At 39.0% G+C, this 18980-nt stretch overlaps 3 protein-coding genes across 9 annotated transcripts in view; 2 read left to right on the top strand and 1 right to left on the bottom strand.

Moving 5' to 3' along the window:
* The window catches only part of LOC100123447 (dipeptidase 1), a 104385-nt gene that overhangs the window by 48022 nt on the left and 37383 nt on the right, over positions 1 to 18980 (top strand). The window lies entirely within an intron of this gene.
* Positions 192 to 3534, bottom strand: LOC100680013 (zinc finger protein 441-like). 4 transcript variants are annotated; one of them, XM_008208983.4, is made up of 9 exons: positions 3306 to 3534; positions 2507 to 2644; positions 2115 to 2207; positions 1923 to 2018; positions 1698 to 1841; positions 1561 to 1617; positions 1236 to 1472; positions 913 to 1146; positions 192 to 849 (listed from the first exon to the last, which is right to left on the bottom strand). In XM_008208983.4, the coding sequence occupies exons 3-9, from the start codon at positions 2176 to 2178 to the stop codon at positions 242 to 244; spliced, it is 1440 nt and encodes a 479-aa protein (XP_008207205.1). In that variant the 5' UTR covers positions 2179 to 2207; positions 2507 to 2644; positions 3306 to 3534; the 3' UTR covers positions 192 to 241. The 4 variants fall into 4 exon arrangements, with proteins under 4 accessions (XP_008207205.1, XP_003426672.1, XP_016841541.1 ...); XM_003426624.5 differs by lacking the exon at positions 2507 to 2644 and having other exon boundaries at positions 3306 to 3509; XM_016986052.3 differs by having other exon boundaries at positions 2521 to 3509.
* LOC116417618 (low-density lipoprotein receptor-related protein 5-like) lies at positions 12276 to 17711 on the top strand. Of its 2 annotated transcripts, XM_031931557.2 has the most exons (6): positions 12276 to 14839; positions 14916 to 15390; positions 15460 to 15661; positions 15740 to 15998; positions 16070 to 16386; positions 16461 to 17711. In XM_031931557.2, exons 2-6 carry the CDS (start codon positions 15188 to 15190, stop codon positions 17514 to 17516), a joined length of 2037 nt encoding a protein of 678 aa, XP_031787417.1. In that variant the 5' UTR covers positions 12276 to 14839; positions 14916 to 15187; the 3' UTR covers positions 17517 to 17711. The 2 variants fall into 2 exon arrangements, with proteins under 2 accessions (XP_031787417.1, XP_031787418.1); XM_031931558.2 differs by lacking the exon at positions 12276 to 14839 and having other exon boundaries at positions 14857 to 15390.

An 18980-nucleotide genomic window follows, 5' to 3' on the forward strand; every position in this document is an offset into this window, starting at 1 on the left:
TATTTTTTAAATTATCTCTTTCATACAAAAATTATTAAAAATAGTTTTCTTTCTTCTAATCGTTTCAGTTAACGTAAATACGCCGTCATCACTTAAAATAAGCTTATACATACAGAATTTGATTTTAAAGTACAAATAGCAAGTAATATGTTTTTAAAATTCATTGATTCTTCTTAATTATTCGAACTAACAAAATTGGCGTAAAAACTAAAAAATTAATGCGATCACATCCTAAAACGTACTAAAAATTGTGAACTTGTTTTATGTGCTGAGCTAAGCGTCCTTTCTGCAGCGTATAATAACCGCAAATATCGCACTCGAAAGTTGTCACCTGACCGCAGGTATCGTTCACGTGCACCTGCAAGGCAGACAGATTTTTGTACTTCTTTCCACAATTTCTGCACTTGTACCTCGACTTGTGCTCAAGTCTCACGTGATTCTTCAACTGAGTAATGAACTTGCAGGTGTACTTGCAGTATCGGCACTTGTAGGTGACTTTACACTTCTTCATCTGATGTTTCCTGCAGCTGATGTAGTTGTCGAACATCTTGCCGCAACCTCGACACCTTTTGGCGGTGTGCTTCCTCTCGATGTGGGTCAGAAGGTTGCCCTTCTGTTTCGCTCTGTAGTCACACTTGTGGCATTGGAACTTCGGCTGGACGTTGCACTCGAAGTACAGATGTTTGTACACCGAATTGGCGCTGACGTATTGTTTCTTGCAGATCAAGCAGACGTAGTGCATTGGAGAGTTACAGAGCTTGCAGTTGAGCCTCCGATTGTACTTCACTTCGCAGTCTGATACCGTGTGATCGCAGACGTTACAGTGCAGAAGGACTTTTCCTACTAGAGCTGGAACGAATAGATTTCATATTAAGTACTTATTCATTTAAGCTCGAGAGTTGCGTTACTTACTCATCTGTGACTGCGGGATCAGCTTTGAGTCGCTGTGCACAGTATCGATGTGGTGCATCAATGTGCTCTTGTGACAGCTTCTGAAGACACAGACGAAGCACTGGAAGAGATGCTCGCCGTCGCAAGGCCCACATCCATTGACGACAGTTTCTCCGCATTTTGGACAGAGTCGCTCGTTATCAATCGACTTGGATGTGCTAGGTTCTATTTGTTTTGAACAACTGCTGAATTTTGCTATAATGAAAATTGGGCCTTATCAGTATGAAGAACGTTATTTTATTTTATCGTATCTTCAGAGTATAATTTGAATAAAATATACGTACACGACGAATTTGCAGTATTAGAAAAGTTTTCTGTGACTTCGTTTTTTACGCCAAAGCAATTGTTTTCTTTCAAGTGCATATACACCCCACCATAACTTCTGTATTCATTTTGGCAGTTCAAGCAGCGATAAACTAAAACGTCTCTGCAAATGCTGCAGTTAGTTATCTTTCTTCCATTGATTTTCTTGATGAATTTGTCGCACGTTTCACAATAATATGCATACAGGTTTTTCGTTGCTAGAAGATAAAATAAAATATAAATATAACTGTAATGATTAAAATTCATACTATTATAATTGATGAAGTTGCAACATTTTTAACTTACAAAATTCTCTTCGCCTCTTCTTTCTCGTTTTACTGTTGGCTTCAAGCAGCAAATTTTCTATGGAATAAAAATTTCGGATATATAACGTTAATTATATAATTTATATTTTGCAATAAATACATTTTTTTTGTATATACCTTTATTATCAGAATGCATGGACTTTGTCGTCGTATCTGTGGATCGTACCATAGAAGTATCAATACGTGAATTTGTAGTCGATGTCGCATTTACTGATGATTTATTTATATTAACTTCACTCTCGCTGCGGGAAAGCTCTGCATCTATATAATAAAGCATTAAAATCACGTATGAAGATATTATAATTACGTAGATTTAATATTCTATATAGTTTGCATACGCACCAGAATCGCATACGTTGATAACCGAATCATCGTCTGAATCGGACGATGCCTCGTCAATGACAGACGATTTCCTAGTAGGGGCAAGTACTATTTTATCTGAATATATATTAACAAAAAGAATGACCATTCAGTGTTTTACAAGTTATTTAATACATCGAAAAGTTTTTATATTGTTCCTATTATAATACGTACCATCATCGCATACATCAATATAGCTGGTCTCACAGTCGCTGATATCGAGTTCCTCTTTGAACATTTGAACACTGATGAAATTGAAATTTTTATCTGTAACCATTACAAACATTTTTAATTAGCATACGTTATAAAGTGATCGCAAACATCAAGCGCGCACATGCTTTTAATTCTAATTTCATGCTTGGTTAGTTTACATTATATTATATTGCATACATCGAAATTAATCGATGTAATTTTTAATTTTTGTCTTATTTATTATATATTTGTGAAATACGCCTATGAATAAATGAATGATTAATGATAAAGAAATGTCTATATACACGCACATATATGAATATTGAATCAATTAAATAAAAACAACATTTTTTTATCGAATTATTTTATTTTACAATCATTAAATTACGATGGCGAGACACGCAGAATTGCGTATTTTTTACGGATTCCCAAACTAGATAGCCATTTCGTCACGGTAAAATTGTATTTCCATAGGTCAATATTATAAACCATTTGCCAGCCTCCAATCAAACCTGGAACAAAATTTTCGTAAGTCCAATTTATAGTCAATTCGTGATTATGTAGGTATTCGCAGCATAACCTGTAATGAGACGAATAATCAAAATTTATTAATCACATCATTGATTAATACATCGGTTATAATTTGCAATAAATAATTGTGTAAAATTATATTATATGAAAAAATCTTTATAATTATACATCGCACCGCTGCACTCGTTCCAGCATATAAAATAAAAATCCTGCAAACCTCGTAAAAGTTTGCTTACAAACGAATACCACAACAACAATTGACAAAGGTATCCCGCATCGTTGTCGCGTATTCTCGCACTGATGGTAAGCAGACCTCGCAGTGCTTATTGGATCCTCGAAGGGCCCCGAAACCCGCACGTGTCTTTCATCCGGTCCAAAACTATCTTTCACCCCGGACCGTTTTAGTCGTAAAAACGACGAAGATCAGACTTAAAAAAATCCACTTGCAGGAACTCTCTGCTTCTTATAACTAGCTATATACGCAGCCGATTCGAAAAAGAAGCGTCCTTTGCGCGTGCAAACGGTTTCACTGATGCTTTGGTAATTCGTCGTACACACGATAACTTGCACTGAAAATTCGCTGATCAAGCTTATCCGTAGCTCTTGCACTGGCTTGCCAAAAAAATAGTCGTTTCGACAAACCTTCTCGACGAATCTTGTTGCCCTTATCTCGAAACCTTCACAACAACAAACAGTTCTTCAATCCCGATCTTATGAGGTTTGGATATCAAAGATATTGACTAAGAGTAACTATACGACGTTCTTTTATTGCCTTGACACTTGACAGCACAACTCGCGCGAGCGTCTTTTTCTACTGCAGATGCTATGCAGTAGGCCCACGTGCGGGCTCGGAACTACTCTTCTCCAAAGTGATGACCGATCTCTCCCTCTCCCTTTTTCGTGGCCCTCTAGTGTCGCCTACTGTAAGATACTATAGGACTATAGCTCCCGAGATAACTTACCGACATTGCGACGTATTTTAATTTTAATCTCAAAACAAGGTAGTCGAATCAAAAATTAAACAAACCGAGTCCAACTATACAAATTAAATGAAAAGCTGGCTAATTTTCGCTTTATCAGCTTTTTTAAACTTCACTTCCTTTGCGCAGCTCTTTTTTCTCTCTCGCCCATATTTATCACAACAAACTTTTTGCGACGGAGATAATAAAATTTATAAAGAATTAATGTAAAATAAGTCAATTTTTTTATTGACACGCATAACTGACTGTATTTTTCGTATCGAGCAAAGTAAATTTCAATTACATTCCGGTAACGAAATTCAAACAGCATTTATTCGAGGATAATACGCCTCCGCTCGTCCAGTTTACCCGAACCGACATCATTACCATCGATCCCGCACAAAAGCGCAGCGGCGTAACTCGATCAGTATACGAGGAAAAACCGGGCGAATTGTTCATTTTTTCAACCGACCCGCCAATCTCTGCTGTTTATCGAAATCGAGAGTCCATAAATGGATTCAAAGCCGTCTGTGATATGAAACGGCCGGACGTTTTTTACTGCGGCCGTTTGGTAATTCGCGTATACGTGAATCCGATTCTAAAATCCGATAATGTCGCGAAAATCGGGTTAAAATGCTCGTATCGGATCGTTCAGTAACTCAATTTTCGGGTGAATCGATACACGATTATACTTTTTCAGCTGTCGAACATTACCTGCAGCGTTTGGATTTTTTATTGACAGAGATATTATACAAGCGTGAGCATATTTTTTTTTTGTTTTGTTATAAAGAAAGAAAAATGCCCTCACCCTTATATGCCTAAAAACGAAAATAAGACTTTAACTCCCAGAGCGTATTAGCGTTAATGCCCATATCTTCGAAGTCTGCAAAGTCCCTACCGTCTGCGGCGGGATAAGAGTTGAGAAACTGATAAAAGCTGTCAAGTCGCGAGAAAACGCGCATTAGATGAGCCCCTCGATAAGTGCCGAGTTCGACGCTCGTGTGACGGGATCTATGCATATTTTACGAGTTTTCGATTGTTTTTCACGAGGGAAATTATATGCGAAGACGTGTAGAAGTTTTCATTGAATTTTTATTTCCTTATCCAACTTGCGGCTCTGCTGGATGGCAAACCTTTGATTCTTACACTTTACTTCTTTATTTACGAAATATATTATTGTCAAAAATAAGTTTCACTCTTGTCGGCGCGCAAAACGAGCTTTCGGTGAAAAGTTGGATATCCTCGACGACTTCGATAGATATTACACACGACTTTTCGAAATCATCGACGAAGACTTTGATTTTTCTTGGGAAAAGGCAATCGAGGATTTTCAATCAGAATTCCTATAGCTACTGTAATGGCTCGCTGGAATATCGCTTTCGGGATTGGACGCTCGAAGTTCGAAATTTAACGAGAGCATGCGGCGCAAGCATTATTATTTCGGGAAGTGGCGAAGGTATGTAGCGGACGGAAAATTACTTTCGCTCTGCCCGCGCTGTAGGATCGATATTGCAGTTAACGGCGAAATTCGATTTTCGAGATAACTGTGCGTGCACGCGCGCATATTTGGAACTGAATTTCAAATTAAACTTGGCGACGTTGCGAAAAACTTGAGATTGACGCGAGCTTTCCTCCAACGTGTAACGTGTACCCGTCTTCTTGCGAATTCAAAGGAATGGGAAGAGCGATGTCTTCTCGGAGATGTTTTTGATTATGAAAACGAATATTTTTTCGTTTCATCTACAACAACTTTGCATGGAAGCTGAATGCATTTACGAGATTTTTACTTCCATGTTGGCCTGCTGACGAGCTTTCATCACCGGTAAGGATCTTTCTATATATATTTCTCTGGATTATAAATGCAACAGAAACTAAATTTTCCGACTTTTAAGCGAATACTCTCTTTGAGCTTTCTAAAAGGCTATACATGTATTTGACAATTCACAAAGACACGCGGTATTATTATCATACATTAAATTATGCATTCCATTATACCGAGGGATGTATCCTGCAAACTGTGCGGTAAGTTTCGCTGCTTCTGTGCCTGCGTCGTAATGCAACATTTTCGGTTGGTTAGTGGTGAACGGAACTGTGAATGCGAGTTACCCCAAGTTTCGCATTAGCATCATGCCTTGTATGACGAAAGTTAACGTTAAAATGTTGCTACCTTAATTATTCCCGCTCTTGTACTCGACATTCTATTTTGTAATCTGAATTTTGCGAAACGCATTTAACATCCGTAATTGTTTTGAAAAGTTGTTGAATTTGAAGAGGGAAAGGAATAAAAAATTCATATCACATATTCTTATTGAATTTATTTTATTTTGATAGTAATAATGAGGTCAGGAATATCAGGTAGTCGAAGCTTATTACAATAAAAAGATTTTTGTATTTCATTTTGATAATCAATTAAATTTATTCAATGAAAAATTATTGAAGAGAATATTGCATACATGTTGCATATATTCTTTGTAACACAATAGATTCCATGATCCGAGTATATTTTACTCGGAATTTTTCTAAATTTTTATCTACCCAAGGCGCGCTGAGCTTTTTTTTTTACTAGAGAGGGGCCTGAACACAAACAGAGTCGTGAGATGAGCGAGTTTTTTAAATTTTTTCTATGTTTTTTCTATTTTTTTATCCATAAGCGAGATCGCTGAAAGAAAAAAAAAGTTTGTGCAAATACGAGCGACGTGAAGCCGTTATATTAGAGGGAAAATACGCGTTTTTCGTTTCCTTGCCGGTGATAAACGTAAAAAAAGTACTTTACAATTATACACACAGCTGTAGGAAGTTTATGAATCTCCATGAAATGCCGCTTCTTGGAACTTGTACTTTGCTCGAGTCGAGGAAGAAAAAAAAGTGAAGGAGTTTCTTTCCCTCCACCGGAGAAAATAATCGCTTTACAATTTCATTGAGAAAGTTTGAGCGTGAAAATATGACCGGCATCTCGAGTGCTTTTATCGTCGTGACTTTTTGAAATTCATATTTAAGCGCGTAAAGAATATAGCGCGCGAACGGCGTAGTTTTGCTTTATTTTACTTTTTCTCGAAGGTATTGTACGCAATATTTATTGTTCGATATGAATCGGTCTTAAATTTTAAACACTTTTCGTTCTCTTGCTCGAAAGGCCGCTTTGAGGCTGCAGTAAAGCATGGCCGATCGAACTGTAGAATGTATTTCTGATATACCATTCATATCTTTCAAAGTTCAATCTCAACATCTGTTTTGAAGCTTTTATGAATACGTTGTACGTTCTCGACGAAAGCAAGAAAATTCTTTTTAAATATTCAAACCATACGAATCGATTATATCCGTGCAGAGGAAATCGATCAAAAGTCGACGACAGTGAATTCTAAAAGGCTACTCTCGAATCGTTATTTTATATATACAACGAAACGTAACCGCTGCACGTTTAAGGCGTTTGACTTTTTTTCGCGAATAAAATATCACATACACATTCTCGCCTCTCTATAGCGATTTACAATTTAAAAGCGCTACTCCAGCGCCAATTTACAGTACCTGCAGGGCACCTCAATCCTTGGAGCTGTAGCTTCGGCTTTCCCGTCCAAGACGAATCGCCAGGGACATAAATAACCGATCGCATCCCCGTCTTCGCGCAACCCTATCCAACTCGACCTTCTGCTTTTTCCTCCTCTGAAATTCTCGCGAAAAGTGCATATTCAGGCAAACCTAGGTCTAGACAGTAGCCGTATCGATTTTTACTTATTCAATTTTTAGTTCACCGACGAAGCTTTCGGAAGTTTCGATATCCTCTACTGCGAGGATAAAATTTTGAATAACTTTTGCACGGCCTCACCGTGCACCGTAAATTCTACCAGAACGACAAAAACATAGTGGAAAAGACAAAAATACTAATGAACTTCGGAGCCAGTATTTTCACTAAAGCCTGCGACGTTTTTCGATGACATATGCCGTAAAAATGCGAATAATCAAAGCATCAAGCTGATACTTAAGACCATGGCATTGAAAAGAGTCTCGCCTGAATTGATCAATGAGCCGATATCCAAGAATGAAAAGATTATTAGCGAGAATCATCCAGTGCGATGGAATTATTATCAGAAGTGCATCGAAGAAATTAAAATATTAAAAGTCACGAGGTTCTTTAAGAGCTGCACGTTTTTCGAACTTCTGACGAAATGCCAGTGCCGGATATTATCGCTCATGCGTTACTGTGAATTCGAGATCAAATTCAGACAATTCGATCTCAGCGTTTTTCCCATATTCACCGACAACATACTCGAATCTTTCGAGCGCGCGGAAAGCTACTATCACGCCATGCTAGATCAAGAAGACTTAATCGACACCGCTTTATATCATATTTTTCCTTGTATAACGATGAGAATGATGAGTCGTTACATACTTGGTTGCGAGATTTGCACAGTTACAAATTCATATTAAATTTAGTTTACTTTTTTGTACCTATCCACACGCACAAAACGTTTAAGAACTAACTTATCTAAAACGTAAAAATTTCGGCTTTCGTTGATAAAGATTTACATTCAAGGATAGTACTTATAGCTCACGGGTAAACATTTCACTCGAATTTCAAGCTTACCTTGTTCTCATGATGTCGTAAGTGTAAAAACAACAAGTAGGTTATTAGATGTGCGTTTTATTTATTGCAAAACTAACGAGATTTTACTGCAGTGATTTACGAAATTGTCCACTAAAGCTATGTTACAAGATTCAAAGCAATAGTACATTACGATACGTGTGACTTAAATGGTTCTTTTTTACACAGCGCAGTTAGCACCCGAGCGTAGCAAGGAGAGACGCGGCTGGGAAATTCGCGTGCCCCTGTAGTTTCGCTAATTTACAACGATCTATTTAATGATTGTTTGTTGTACGACTGCACGGCTGGCTATTCCACTTGATGACGGAATTTCTACTTGGAATAGGTGACCGTTGTGCTGGATGGTTTTTGAAAGTTTCGGGAATGCTGTAGCTGTTTCGGCGAGTGCTCTTCGTTAACGACTTCTGCAGCACATTAATTATTATTTTTTAGAGGAATCGTATGCAATTTTTATTATTTTTAGAAGCTTATTAGTCACTCTTACAGTCATCCATCAAACGAATCATGCTTTTTTTTAACCACTTCGTAATCAAGCACAGTCCAGCCTTTGAAACGCTAATTAGATAGACCCCTAATGTAGCATCGCTCGCTCGTCAAACTCCCCGTGCGAAATCTCGAGCGACTAATTAAGCAAGAGCGTTTATCATCCGATTAACCTTCCACACGTGCGCCGCACGATCCCTTTTTACTCTGCGGTGCAATTGAACTCGCGTTTATCACCATTAACACCACGCCAGACTCGAAATTGCGCTTGATAACTTCCCAAAAAGTTGTTCAACAATCTTACACACACTTAAAATCTAATCTCCTGTAGTAAGATTTTCAAAACCGCCCTCGTATTTTCCTCCGTACACCCTCTTTAAGCAGCTTCTTCTACTATACTTGTACAACGTTACAGGACCGACTGTATAGCACGTGGTCTCTTTGTGCAGCGCAAAGTATGCGAAGTGCGCCTGACACTGACAGGTTCTTACTATTGCTCCCGTCCAACTTTGCGGCGCCGAGAAATTGCAACATGATCGCTCTCTGCCAGGGCTGCAGGAGAAGAGGACGTTTTATTTCCTGCAAAGCTGCAAAGCTGCTTCTGCTGCTGAAAATTATTCTTACGAGCGAGGTTACTGGTATAAGCTTCTCGAGTTATTCAGCTGCGTCTGGAAGTTAGTGCTGGCGGTGTAATTTTTGCTCGGCACGTTTTGAGCGATATAAACTGCGAACCCATATAATTGAAGAGAAACGATTTTCTGTATTTTTAAATCCACATCCGTCGCACATCTCCTCCATCACGCTCGGAAGTATAGAAAAAGAAGTTTTCTTCTTCAGGTAATTACAGAACTCTGGGAACTTAGTTTCTCTTTTGTCGGACGGCGGAGTGAAGATTGATCGGCGCGGGAAATTCAAAAAAAAACCTAGAGAGAGAGAGAGAGAGAGAGAGAGAGAGAGAGAGAGAGAGAGAGAGAGAGAGAGAGAGAGAGAGAGAGAGAGAGAGCTTTCACGCCGCAATGGGTTAGGAAAGTCAGCCAGCGAAAAATTTACTGTAAACTTTCTTGCATAGTTTACGTCTCTTTCGAGTAGCGTAGCTGTGCTCGCAAATATGCCGGAGTTGATGCAATTAAACGCTGCGGTAACGCATGAGCGGTAATATCTGGCACTGGCGTTTCGTCAAAAGTTCTAAAAACGTGCAGTTCTTGACGGACCTCGTGACTTTTAATATTTTAAGTTCTTCGATGCAATTCTAATAATAATTCCATAGCACCGGATGATTCCCTCTAATAATCTTTTCATTCTTAGATATCGGCTCATTGATCAATTCAGGGGAGACTCTTTTCAGTGCCATGATCTTAAGTATCAGCTTAATGCTTTGTTTTTTCGCATTTTTACGGCATATGTCATCGAAAAGTGTTGAGCAAAATTTTCCTTAATTTTTGTTCCTGGGAACCAATCATCAATTAAATGCTTCATAACAAAGTCCATCACTTTTTTAAGAAAGGATGCCCGACGGCACGTGATTTTCGCAACGAAGATGCAATGTTCCTTATCAGCATATTCGACCACGGCGAGAGGCGCAAACTAGATTATTCCAGAGAAAATTTCTCCATTTTTCATCGCCAGTTGCACAGACTGCGATTTTACAAATTTAGCCGAATTTTCTTACAATAATAATAGCATAAATATTGCATATCGTTAAACCACTCGTCACCTGCGTTTTATTGATCACCTTTTTACCTTGAAAATTCCCACTTTCTCGCTCCTCTATCTGAATATGATAATAAGGGAAGCTACCCCCTAGGCGTTCTTTTCATATTCCTTGACAGTATGGGAAGACTATCATCGCTGAAACAAATTTTTTGCTCGTGCGACGTTCTTGTTTCAACTTTTACATATGCATGAAAAGATGAGAAAGCTACTTTTATGGATTTTAGCGGCTGTTTGTGTAAAAGCAGAAAACCGATGCTGCTGTGAAGAAGATCATTCGAATGCATCAGGCTAATTAAACTCACGTGTTATTTACATTACGGCGAGAGATTTTCAATGCACAGACGAGATGTTTGACGAGCTAATGAATTAATGGTGTTATTCGTTGTTGTATCGTAAAGGATATCGTATATCTTACTCTAATGCCCTCCTGTATACAATAGAGATATAGAGCTTAATATTCGGTAATCTAAAAGTTTGGACTTAAAGTATTAATGTCCTGCTCCAGGCGGAAAATTAACCGCCCGGCTTTAAACTTCGCGTTTTACAACTAGGCGCAATACCACAGGCAAAAGTTCCTTGATACCTCTTCGTTGTAAAGTTTCCCTTTTAATAAATATTTTGTCATTTTTACGAGGAATAAACTTGCGCGATCAAATTTGCATAAGAATACGAGAAAGCAACTTTACATCCCGGAACTCGCGAGCTTGCATAAAGTCAAAGTCAGGCGAGAGAAAAAGGTGCAAGAGACAAGGGTCTTACGCGGAAGATTGGATAAGAAGCAAACTGGCGAATCAAAGGCCATCTGTTTGTGTCAGAAGCTTCTTCGAGAAGTTACATTTATCTTTTATGCTTGGGAAAGATGGATCATCCGTACCCTGATTTAATTGTAAAGCGCGAGTTCAATTCTGTGCTGTAAAATGTACAACGTTAATGTGTAAGCTCCTGGAGCTTTTCTGCCTGAGAGAATCATTAAAAAGTCTAGAAATTAAATTCTTTCGCGAAGAACCTGAGGTTATACTTATATAAAAAATGCTGCCGACATGTACGAAGAAAGCTCCTTATTAGAGTCCGAAGCTTTTCTTTTGGTTTGGAAAGGAGCTTATGGTTTCCAGAGCTAAAGCTCTGTTAAAGTTGAGGAAAAAAGTTAAGGGCAAAGATTAGGAAAAAGAATAAGGCAATGGATAAGATTATCTGCATGTGATAAGATATCTTTATTTGGATCTTTTGGCCTTTATGAGCTTGCAAGCTTTACAAATTAAGGAACCCGCGTGAAAAGCCATTTGTTTCGAATCGGCTCTTCGTATTTTTATTAAAAACCCCAGCCGTGCGACAGTTAAGAATCACCCTCGAGCGAATACGCGGCGAACGTTGCTCGTAAAATTTTTTAGATCGTGTCATTCGCGTGAGTAATTGAACGAAGTTTGCTAGGGATGGATATCTATATACATACATTAGTTGGTGTAGATGAAGCGGCGGCAATTCGCGGTATAAGTTCCTCGTTTGCAAGGACGAATCGAGTGAATGAGATTAAAAGCTTATCGAGGATAATGCGTGTTGATCATCAATTGAGAGCTTTTGTCGAGCTTGCGTGCGATGGAGCCGTTAACTTTCTCATGATTTCGATTCGATCAAGTAATCAAGATGGGAAATGAGTTTGATAGTTGACACTTCATTTCAGTTTACTTCAATCATTGAGGAGTAACTTGGAATTTTCAGATAATACCAGAGAATTGCTTGTAATGTCTGATCTACTAATTCCAAAGCGAATTATTCTTTATACTTTTCCTAAGAATGCAGTATTATAAAACTGAAAAATTGATCATTCTAATTTTTGATCGATCGGTAATTCTCTAATCTTTCAGAGAGTTCTGGAAGATCCTCGTAAATAATAACCTCCATCGCGCGTTATCCGTACGTCTGGTGAAATAAAAGCCAGAAAGATATATAGAAAGTGCGCATATTCATTAAAAACTTGAAGAGAGGAGACTGATGGTCTAATGAAGAGCTTTAAGAGCTCGAGAAATTCATGCCAGAGACTCGGCTCGATATCAAAGACAGAGGAGAAAAGAGAAAAAAGCCATTGCCTAAGATGGAAACTTGAGAGTCGAGAAAATAAAATAAAGAAAGATACGGTGCGTTATCGAGGTTATTGACGCGGCGGGCAACTGTGCGCTCTCCGAAAGAGACTTATATATCGTTGCTCTGCGGGGCGAGCTTGAATCGGAAGATATTTCTCATAAGAAAAGAGGAAATACATAGCTGTATCCAGGAAAACTTAATTAAAGAGAAAAACGAAGAATATCATTCCGAGCAATTACACCGTACATTCAGCTCTTGAACATCAGAGGCGAGCCGCACAATTCAGTTAATGAAAAGCTGCGACGGTTCCACTATCAACTACTGGCATGACTTTCTCGTAATGCACCGGTGGAGGCTTTCAAGGGCAATTTGTCTCGAATTATCTTTAACGCCGGCGGGGACTGGAATGAAGCTTCGAGCAAGTTTGAGAGAGAGAGAGAGAGAGAGAGAAAAAGAGAGAGAGAGAGAGAGATAGAGAGAGAGAGAGAGAGAGAGAGAGAGAGAGAGAGTCTAGCCGTCCTCGTCCTTCTGCAGAAGACAGCTCGTTAAAGAAAAAGGAGGAACGCGAGCACACCGTTAATTTCATTTCATTAAAATATGAAACTAATTTTAACGCGTCAACGACTCGATTAATTAGTCTAGTTGGCTCGTTTTTTAATTTTAATGTGAATGTGTGTAAATGAAGTATTATTATTACTCGCATTACGCAGAAGTGTACCAAAAAAGTAGAAAAAAGTGTAATAATTTTGCGTAAATTTTTAAAAACGACGAAGTCAAATTCTTCGCAAAGCAAAAATCCCCAAACAAAGTACCTAGCATGACTTCCAATAATAACCAATTATGTCCGTATCTCTCTCTCTCTCTCTTTCTCTCTCTCTCTCTCTCTCTCTCTCTCTCTCTCTCTCTCTCTCTCTCTCTCTCTCTCTCTCTCTCTCTGAAAATCCTCCAACATAACGGGCAACGAGAAGAAAGCCCGGCAACAAAGCGCGAGAGGAAAAGGCAAGTCGCGAAAAGCTCGAGAGGCAATGGGAAGCAGTAGCAGCAGCTGGGAAAATAAAAGACGAGATAGCTGCGGTATAAAGTAAGTGACAAACGATGCGTTCGTGGTCTGTGGTGGGGCGACTTTCTCCTTTTTCTGCTGCTGCCCTTTATGCGCGTGTTTTCCGGTGCGCGCACACGTCGCAAGCTCGTCTCATTGCAATGCGCGCGTCGATTAAGGTTTTTTTTAGAGGTACAAGGGCTTTTTTTCTCTTGAGTAGGGGGACACCATATAAAACAATTTTCATTCATTACTTTTTTACAGTTAGAATTTTCAAATTTAGCGCCATTAAACGACCCCTCGTGATGAGTTTTTAGATATCAGCTATTTAATCAATCATATTTCTCGATTCATCAGAATCAACCAATCCATTTTCGGCTTCAATTTTCTGGTATAACTTTCTTAAAGAGGATAACATATTCGTTTCATGTTTTATGCTGGAACAGAAATCAAATAACGCGTACGAGAGCCAGCAAGTCGTCCTTTCAATCGTAGAGCGTTTGAGGATCGCAGTTTCGCGGTTGGGCTTTGATCTGGGCTGTAGCGATCGAGAAATGAAAGGGAGAAAAGTATGTGGCTTTGCATATTCCTTCTTACGCCTTTTTTATTTTATCTTTTTCTTACGCTCGAAAGAACGGCAGGCGTTTGGCTGTTTCTCTTTGCCTTCGAGGTCTTTTGATTTTCCGTCTTCTTTTTCTTGTTCTTCTTCGCCTTCTTTTTCTTCTTTATGTATAGTATACAAGCGAGAGAACACTTTGATTGTAATGCGTGTCGTGTGGGAATGTTTTGAAAGTTATACGAGTTTTTTGTTTGGGTTCGAGATATTTATACCCTACTACTTGACTGGTATTTAAACTTAAAAAATTTTGACTTAAAAAAACATCAGTTCTTCATTATTGCAAGATTTAAATCATGCACCTATTGTACTTTGCAAAGTTTAATTACAAACAATTTTTTATGCTTATACTCCAAAATCTTGTTTGTAAAGAAATGGACAACCGTTACTCAGAACCGGCGAGCGATGGACACGGGAATTCCTTGATCAAAGATGCGATTCGCTTCGGTGTACCGTTATACGAACGCGGTGGTATATATGTAAGGAGCATGCGAAACGCTCTTCAGTCGAGATCTGCTCATTTTCGTGTTCACTATGGTTACTGCAATATTTTAATACGCGTTGAACATAAATAAAATTTTTACGCATTATAACGATTGGGATTTTTAATACCGAAAATGTCGGTTACAACTATTTTACTGTTTACTTTGGTTAAGTGCACGCTCTTGTTATCAACTGTATCTACTCGTAAGTTTAAAATTTGATCAGCCCTTATTAATTTTGTTTGACTAATTTTTATATTAAACATATCTGAAATTTAAAGAACAAGAACCAACAGCTAACAATGCCAATGACGTATTCCTCTTCATGCCCACGGCCATTTTCACTTTACCTTACTACAAAATGCATTCGCCTGACATGGCAAAGCTCTCGAGAAAAATATCTATCTTTATAAACCGGAAAGAACACGTCAGCATCATGGATTTTCATCCGCCTACTAAAAGGATATTTTTCGCAATGGAACGCGTTGGCTACTGGACGAGAAATTCCCAAATCTACGCGATGCCTTGAGATCCAGACTTTGAGTGCGAGGGAATGTTTGAAAAGTCTATGATAGACGACGTTGTACAAAAAGGTGATCCTTTAGCTACCTATATACCTATACACGATGAATACGACGAAGTCACTGATGGAAAACGCAATTGTAAGACTAGTCGTCTTACGAATATGCCATTTTATGAAGATTTGAAACCTGCTAATCTCACCCTTGTACGAGAAGAGGAGAATTGGAATCCTAGGTAGGGAAATTATTTTTCAGAGGTGATAGTGTCTTGCATTTTTTTTAATGACATTAATTTGTATTACAGATCGATAGCGATTGATTACATTGGCAACAAGTTATACGTTGTGGTCGCCAACGAGATGACTGTCAATATTTACGATCTAAACGGTCACAATAAAGCTATCGTTTTTCGAAATGAGTCTGTGATACCAATCGAAGTAGTCCTTGATGTGCCCCAAGGCCTTATGTTCGTTCTGGGCTACAATAATAAAATCGGAGCGATGCAGGTATATGTGCTATCAGCAATTCCAACAGTAATCTATGAATATCAGTAAAATAAATAATAATGATAACTAATTCTACAGATTTATCGAGCAAACATGGATGGAACATCAGTGCAGCTGATTCTTGAAAATATAGATGAACTTGAAGAAATCCAAATACGTGAAAGAATCGGATTCGCCATCAGCACTTTGAAGAAAAGAATCTACTTCCCTAATTTCAAGGACAGCATTTTAGAAAGCTCGGATTACGAGGGACAAAAACGAGTGACGATCGGCAAAGTCAAGCATCCATCCAGCGTAACCGCTTACAATGATACCGTCTACTGGTCCGAAGGTTCTTGTAAGTATTTCAAATTAAACGATAAGCAATCATCGAAACGAGCTTCGCTCTAAAACTTCGATTCTTTGCAGCTGTAATAAAAGGTTTTGCTTGCTTCAAACCCGACGGCTGTTCCATTTGGACCTGCCAAATTGATGACACTGGCAGCTGCATCGACAATAGCACAAAATTGTTCGAAAAAGGAGCAAATCAGCAGGCATCTCACTCGATCAAGGCTGTGGTCACAAACCCTAGGATTGGATCAAATCCTTGCGAAGTCGATAACGGCGGTTGCGAACATCACTGCTTACTTAGACACTCGAGTATCGAAGGCAGTCTGGGTAGTAGTTGCGTCTGTAAAGAAGGATACCGATTGTCAGAGGACCTGAAGAATTGCACTAAGACTAAGGTATTATTCTGAACTTTGAATTAGATAAAATAAGCCGTGAAGTTCGTTTCATGCTATTTCGTATATGATTACAGATAGCCAATATCTACGATAGCTTTTATCTACCAAAACGGATGAAACTGACTGAACTATCGAACCTATCCAGCACAGATGTCTTTCCCATATCGAGAAACCTGCTGTACCGATTGAAGTTCGAGAGATCGGATAGGGTCCTCATCAAATCTCCGTTCACCTATCTGGAAATAGAAGAGAATGGCAAAAGCATTCTGGAGAATGAAATCGCCCAACGAGACTCAGCCACATCCGACGTTAAGCAAGATTCACAGCTGTACACCTTTGGTTTAAACGTTGAAACTCACCAATGTAAAAAGAATGTCGGCGACGTGGTGGTGACTAGGTCGCCCAATGGATTTGCCAGAGTCCTCAGTTACGATTGGGTCACTAAAAATCTATACTACGTTAAACTACCTAGTAGCAGTGGAGAACAATCCGAACTCGCGGCACTGAGACTCGAATTGCCGAAGGGGATTTGCCTGGATCAACAGAAACCTATTTTTCATTACAGAAGCAAACGCGCTGTTAATTTGGCCAAAATTCCTGAACCGGTATCACTCGTGGTTCATCCTTACAGAGGTTATGTCATTGCGTCTCTTCGGAATGGATCGTTGATAAGACTGAATACTGATGGTTCCGACAAAATAATTCTTCCAAACGTTAGCGATTCCGTTTTGCTGGCGACTGATATGAACGACGACAAGATCTATTGGATGAGCTCCGATCAATACCTGAACTTCGCAAACCTGGATGGCTCCAGTTCCAAGCGATTGTTCAAGAGTCCAGTAAAAGAAATAAAGGCGATGGAAATTTATGATAGCTGGATCTACATCACCGATGAAAAGAAGCTATGGCGATTTGACAAGTTGACTGGAAAAGCGTCAGGTATCATTGAGGACTTTCAGGATATTCAACAATTATACCGAGAAAGTCTGGGTCTTAAAGTGCCGTCGAAATACGCCCACTACGTCAGTGAAGACCATCCCTGTGCTGTTGGTAACGGACACTGCGAGTCTCTCTGCTTTGAAGTACAGGTCGAAAGAGGTTCAGGTGACTTAAGAAAAGTCTGCGCGTGAAGTACAACTTGAGAACTCCTCGAGTGAAATGAGTGTCTGTGATAGCGTATAAGCACATTCAGTATTTTATTTTTTATTTCTTGTACCACTGCGTAAATTTGTACTACTGGAAAAATAAAAAAATACGTCGTATAATGCCGTCGTCAAGCGTGTGTAATATAGTATACGACGTATATGATTTTACTACAAGCTAAATCATAAGACGATTCTTTCATGGAATGCTTGCACCGCACTCAAACGTTTACAAATACGTAAATTGAAATTTAATATAAGAGCGCCGTTAAATTCGTAATTCAAAGTCTCTTATTCTCAATCACTCGTTAAAAGGGGATGCGAAGGTTATCGCTCGTTCGGAAGCAATGAATCAATCGTTAATTAAGAGCCGAGCAAACGGGATATCGAGAAATTTTAAAGAAACGGTCCGCAGTCGAAGGTATAAATTATCGATACCGTTTCGTTCTTTCATATATCCAACAGCAGTGCATGATTTACGCTCTCGTGAAATTTTTTTGCCTAAGAGTATTAAAGCAAGCTTTTGATTTTACTCATACAAGACGCAGTTGGATTTACGGCTCCAAAACAAACCGATCCATCGTCGCTTCCAATCACTCTTCTTCCTTAGCGCGCATAAATCCCTCAGTAAAATTCAATAAATTAACCACTAAACTCGACGCAACACCCGCAACTCCTCCCATAAAGATGTAAATAAATTAGGCAGAGAAAGAGTGAGACTACTTGCAAAATCCTCGTCGTCGGAGATTCCACGGAGTGTATAAATCAGAGTCGGGCACACTTCGTCAAATTCTCTCGTCTCGATTACGTTCTCTTATGGCTGCTCTGCTATATATAGAGTTAACGATCCTCTCGACCACACCGACGAACTTCGCCGATTAATTGAGACATGATTCAGTTATTGTGTTCAAAATACGCTATAATAATGTTTTTGTAACGCAAGCATGATTTTCGCGTATTCCGACTTTTTTCAGACCGGCGGGCAAAAAAAATTTAGTGGGTAAAAAAAATTGAAAAATGCTCCCTTCTCGAAGTAGTGGCCAGTGGGCGTTTCTAATCCGGTAAAAGGTATTAGGTCAGTGCAGCCGGAGGAGCTCTTGTGCAACAGGGAAGACCATCAGTCGATCTGAGCTCGTGAACCTCAAAGGTGCTCTTGCCAATAAGTGACAAGGCTGAGATCTAAAGTGAGTCTTTTTAAGATCATCATGACGACCGCTAGACGCTGTAAGTAGAACTTTTGCACATAAATTCGAACTATATAATACTGCGTTATTATCAAAAGAAGAAATAAAGTTAAAAGAAATATAATCTTTTCATTCCAGGACATCAGCAAGCATACAAATCAAATCGCCAAGACATACCTTACGACAATGTCCGGCTAATACGTCAAATTCCGTAGCGATAGGAGTGATGGATACGTCTTTGATAACTCTTTCATGGACCCTCGCATAT

This window comes from Nasonia vitripennis, chromosome 5 (assembly GCF_009193385.2).
Source record: "Nasonia vitripennis strain AsymCx chromosome 5, Nvit_psr_1.1, whole genome shotgun sequence".
NCBI classification, from domain to species: domain Eukaryota; kingdom Metazoa; phylum Arthropoda; class Insecta; order Hymenoptera; family Pteromalidae; genus Nasonia; species Nasonia vitripennis.

Excerpts from the sequence above, each read along its gene's own strand:
- LOC100680013 (XM_016986051.3), bottom strand. The coding sequence starts at position 2,226 with ATGTTTGTAATGGTTACAGATAAAAATTTCAATTTCATCAGTGTTCAA. Across the intron at positions 1,842-1,922 it reads TATCAACGTATGCGATTCTG|ATGCAGAGCTTTCCCGCAGC; the intron begins GTGCGTATGCAA and ends TTTATTATATAG. Across the intron at positions 1,147-1,235 it reads TAATACTGCAAATTCGTCGT|CAAAATTCAGCAGTTGTTCA; the intron begins GTACGTATATTT and ends TTTTCATTATAG.
- LOC116417618 (XM_031931557.2), top strand. The coding sequence starts at position 15,188 with ATGTTTGAAAAGTCTATGATAGACGACGTTGTACAAAAAGGTGATCCT. Across the intron at positions 15,999-16,069 it reads CTACTGGTCCGAAGGTTCTT|CTGTAATAAAAGGTTTTGCT; the intron begins GTAAGTATTTCA and ends GATTCTTTGCAG. Across the intron at positions 16,387-16,460 it reads AGAATTGCACTAAGACTAAG|ATAGCCAATATCTACGATAG; the intron begins GTATTATTCTGA and ends ATATGATTACAG.